This window comes from Gekko japonicus, unplaced genomic scaffold, assembly GCF_001447785.1.
Source record: "Gekko japonicus isolate JY-2015 unplaced genomic scaffold, Gekko_japonicus_V1.1 scaffold4912, whole genome shotgun sequence".
Classification (NCBI taxonomy): domain Eukaryota; kingdom Metazoa; phylum Chordata; class Lepidosauria; order Squamata; family Gekkonidae; genus Gekko; species Gekko japonicus.
The window spans coordinates 54,926-57,384 of NW_015167202.1; the positions used below are offsets into that span (position 1 = coordinate 54,926).

The following is a 2,459-nucleotide window of genomic DNA, read 5'->3' on the forward strand; positions in this document are numbered from 1 at the left end:
CGAAGTCCAGAGAAGCCGCGGGGACAGTTGGGGGGGGGTAGAAGGAATCACAGCCGCCGGCCTCCAATTGGGTGGGTGGGTGGATGGGGGAGGGAAATCGGGCCACGGCGAGGGGCGCATTGCCGCCACCACCGCACCGTTCACACACAGCGTTCGCCTCCCGCCTCCCAGCCAATGGCATTGGCAGCAGCCTTGAGCGGCAGCTGGCCGGCCAATGGCTGACGGAGCGCATTTTGTCTCCGCTGAGTCTTACGCTGCGTCTTACTCAGTTATATATAAGGGAGAGAGATATATTTGCCATCAAGTCGCAGCCAACTTATGGCAGCCCGGTGGGGTTCTCAAGGCAAAAGACTTTCAGGGGTGGTTTGCCATTGCTTGCCTCTGCATAGCGACCCTGCTATTCCTTGGTGGTCTCCCATCCAAATACTAAACAGGGCTGACCCTACTTTGCTTCCAAGAGAGTTAGAGGGCTTTAAAAGGGGATCAGATAGATATTCACAAACAGCGATGAGCCTAAATGGAACCTCCATGTTGAGAGGCAATCTACCTCCAAGTGACCGGTGCAGGAGCGAGAAGCTTTGGCTTTTGTGCTCTTGCTTGTGGGCTTTCTGCAGTACCTGACTGGCCATTGTGAGAAACAGGATGCTGGAACAGAGGGCCCGATCCAGTAGGGTGGGTATGGGGGAATGAACTTCCCTAGCAATAATCAGAATTGGGGAGGCGGGGAAACAGGTACTTTGTAGCAGGGCTTTTTTTGTAGAAAAAGCCCAGCAGGAACTTATTAGCATAACAGGCCACACCCAACAGCAGAAACTCATTAGCATATTAGGCCACACCCCAACAGGACAGTTTATTTGCATATTAGGCCACACCCCCATGCCTTCCCTTGGCTTGCCTGGGCGCCCCTTGGACAGGCCAGGGAAGGCACGTGGAGGCATTTAAATGCTTCCCCAATCCGTCCAGGCCCCCCCCCAGCCCACCCACCTCAGAGTCGCCGGGTTTTTTTTTCCACTCTCCAGGCCTTCCCTCTGTAGCCATGCACGCAGAGGGTATGGCTGTAGTGGGCGTGGCCAACTCTGCATCCAGCCGGGAGCTGGCTTATGGTGACCCCACGGGGTTTCCAAGGCAAGAGACGTTCAGAGGTGGCTTGCCACTGTCTGCCTCCGCATCGTGACCCTGGTATTCCTGGGTGGTCTCCCATCTAAATAGTGACCCGGCTCAGCTTCCGACAGCTGACATGATCGGCCTAGCATGGGCCATCCAAGTCAGGTAAGCATCCACAACTGCTCTTTTACACAACCCTCTCTGTCTTCAAAAACCAAAGCCTCGCCTTCACTTACCACAGTGGCGTTCACACTTCACCCTACCTGCAGAGAGAAGAGAGATTTATTTTGGGGGGGAAGCTGACTCCATGGGATCATTGGAAAACAACAACAGAGGATTGAAATTACGTTTGCTAACATGTAATTACAGTTATAGGTTTAAAAAAAACATAGGGGTTGATAACCACCCCCACACACTTAATTGTCAGTTTAAATAGATCTCAGTTACTGTAAAGAAAAAGAAAAAGAGATTGGATTTGTACCCCGCCCTTCACTACCCGAAGGCGTCTCAGAGCGGCTAATAATCTCCTTTCCCTCCCCCTCCCCACAACAGACACCCTGTAAGGTAGGTGGGGCTGAGAGGGCTTTTTCAAGGACTGCTCTTGAGAGAATAGCTCCAAGAGAACTTGTGACTGACCCAAGGTCACACCAGCAGCTGCATGTGGAGGAGTGGGGAATCAAACCTGGTTCTCCCAGATTAGAGTCTGCGCTCCTCACATTCAGAGACTTTAGAAACTGCGGCGAAAGTAAACAATCGATAAAAGATGGCGGGGAAGAGGACGGAAAAGGAGAAACTTTTAAAAGTGAAAGGGGAGAGTCCAAAACCAGAAGGAACCACCGAGCTGGCTAAAATGTTGGCAGAATCTCTGCGCCCCCTGCTGGAACAGATGACTAACGTCAAGGAACAGTTGTCTACAATGACCAAATGTTATCACCACCCAGCAAGCACAAGTGAATGAGACCCTTAAAATTACAGAGCAAACAGCTGAGAAGGTGAAAGAAGTCGACGCCACTACTCAAAAGGTGAAGAAAAAGGTACAAAAATTGGAAAAGAAGCAAGTCTCCACAGAAGAACAACTTTTACAGCTGCAAATGGAGAAGGCAAACTTGGTTCTCTGATTCCAGGGTGTCCCAGAATCTAAAGGAGAGAATCTGAAGCAAATGCTGAGCGAAGCATTAGCCCCGGTGACAAATTTGACGGCGGAGTACTTGATGAGCGAAATGGATGTGGCCTATAGGTCATATTCCGCATATATAAAAAAGAATAATCTGCCTGGGGAAATAGTAATGAGATTCTCAAAGAGATATGTGAGGGGTACTATTCTGAGAGCGACGACAGGGACAACCTTGAAAATC

General features: G+C 50.5%; 1 protein-coding gene across 1 annotated transcript in view; it reads right to left on the bottom strand.

Moving 5' to 3' along the window:
• IZUMO4 (IZUMO family member 4) overlaps nt 1-2,459 on the bottom strand; it is a 32,498-nt gene that overhangs the window by 23,515 nt on the left and 6,524 nt on the right. Inside the window, exon 4 of the mRNA XM_015413160.1 lies at nt 1,341-1,367. Coding sequence (XP_015268646.1) covers nt 1,341-1,367 — 27 coding nt within the window. The remainder of the gene's footprint in view (nt 1-1,340; nt 1,368-2,459) is intronic.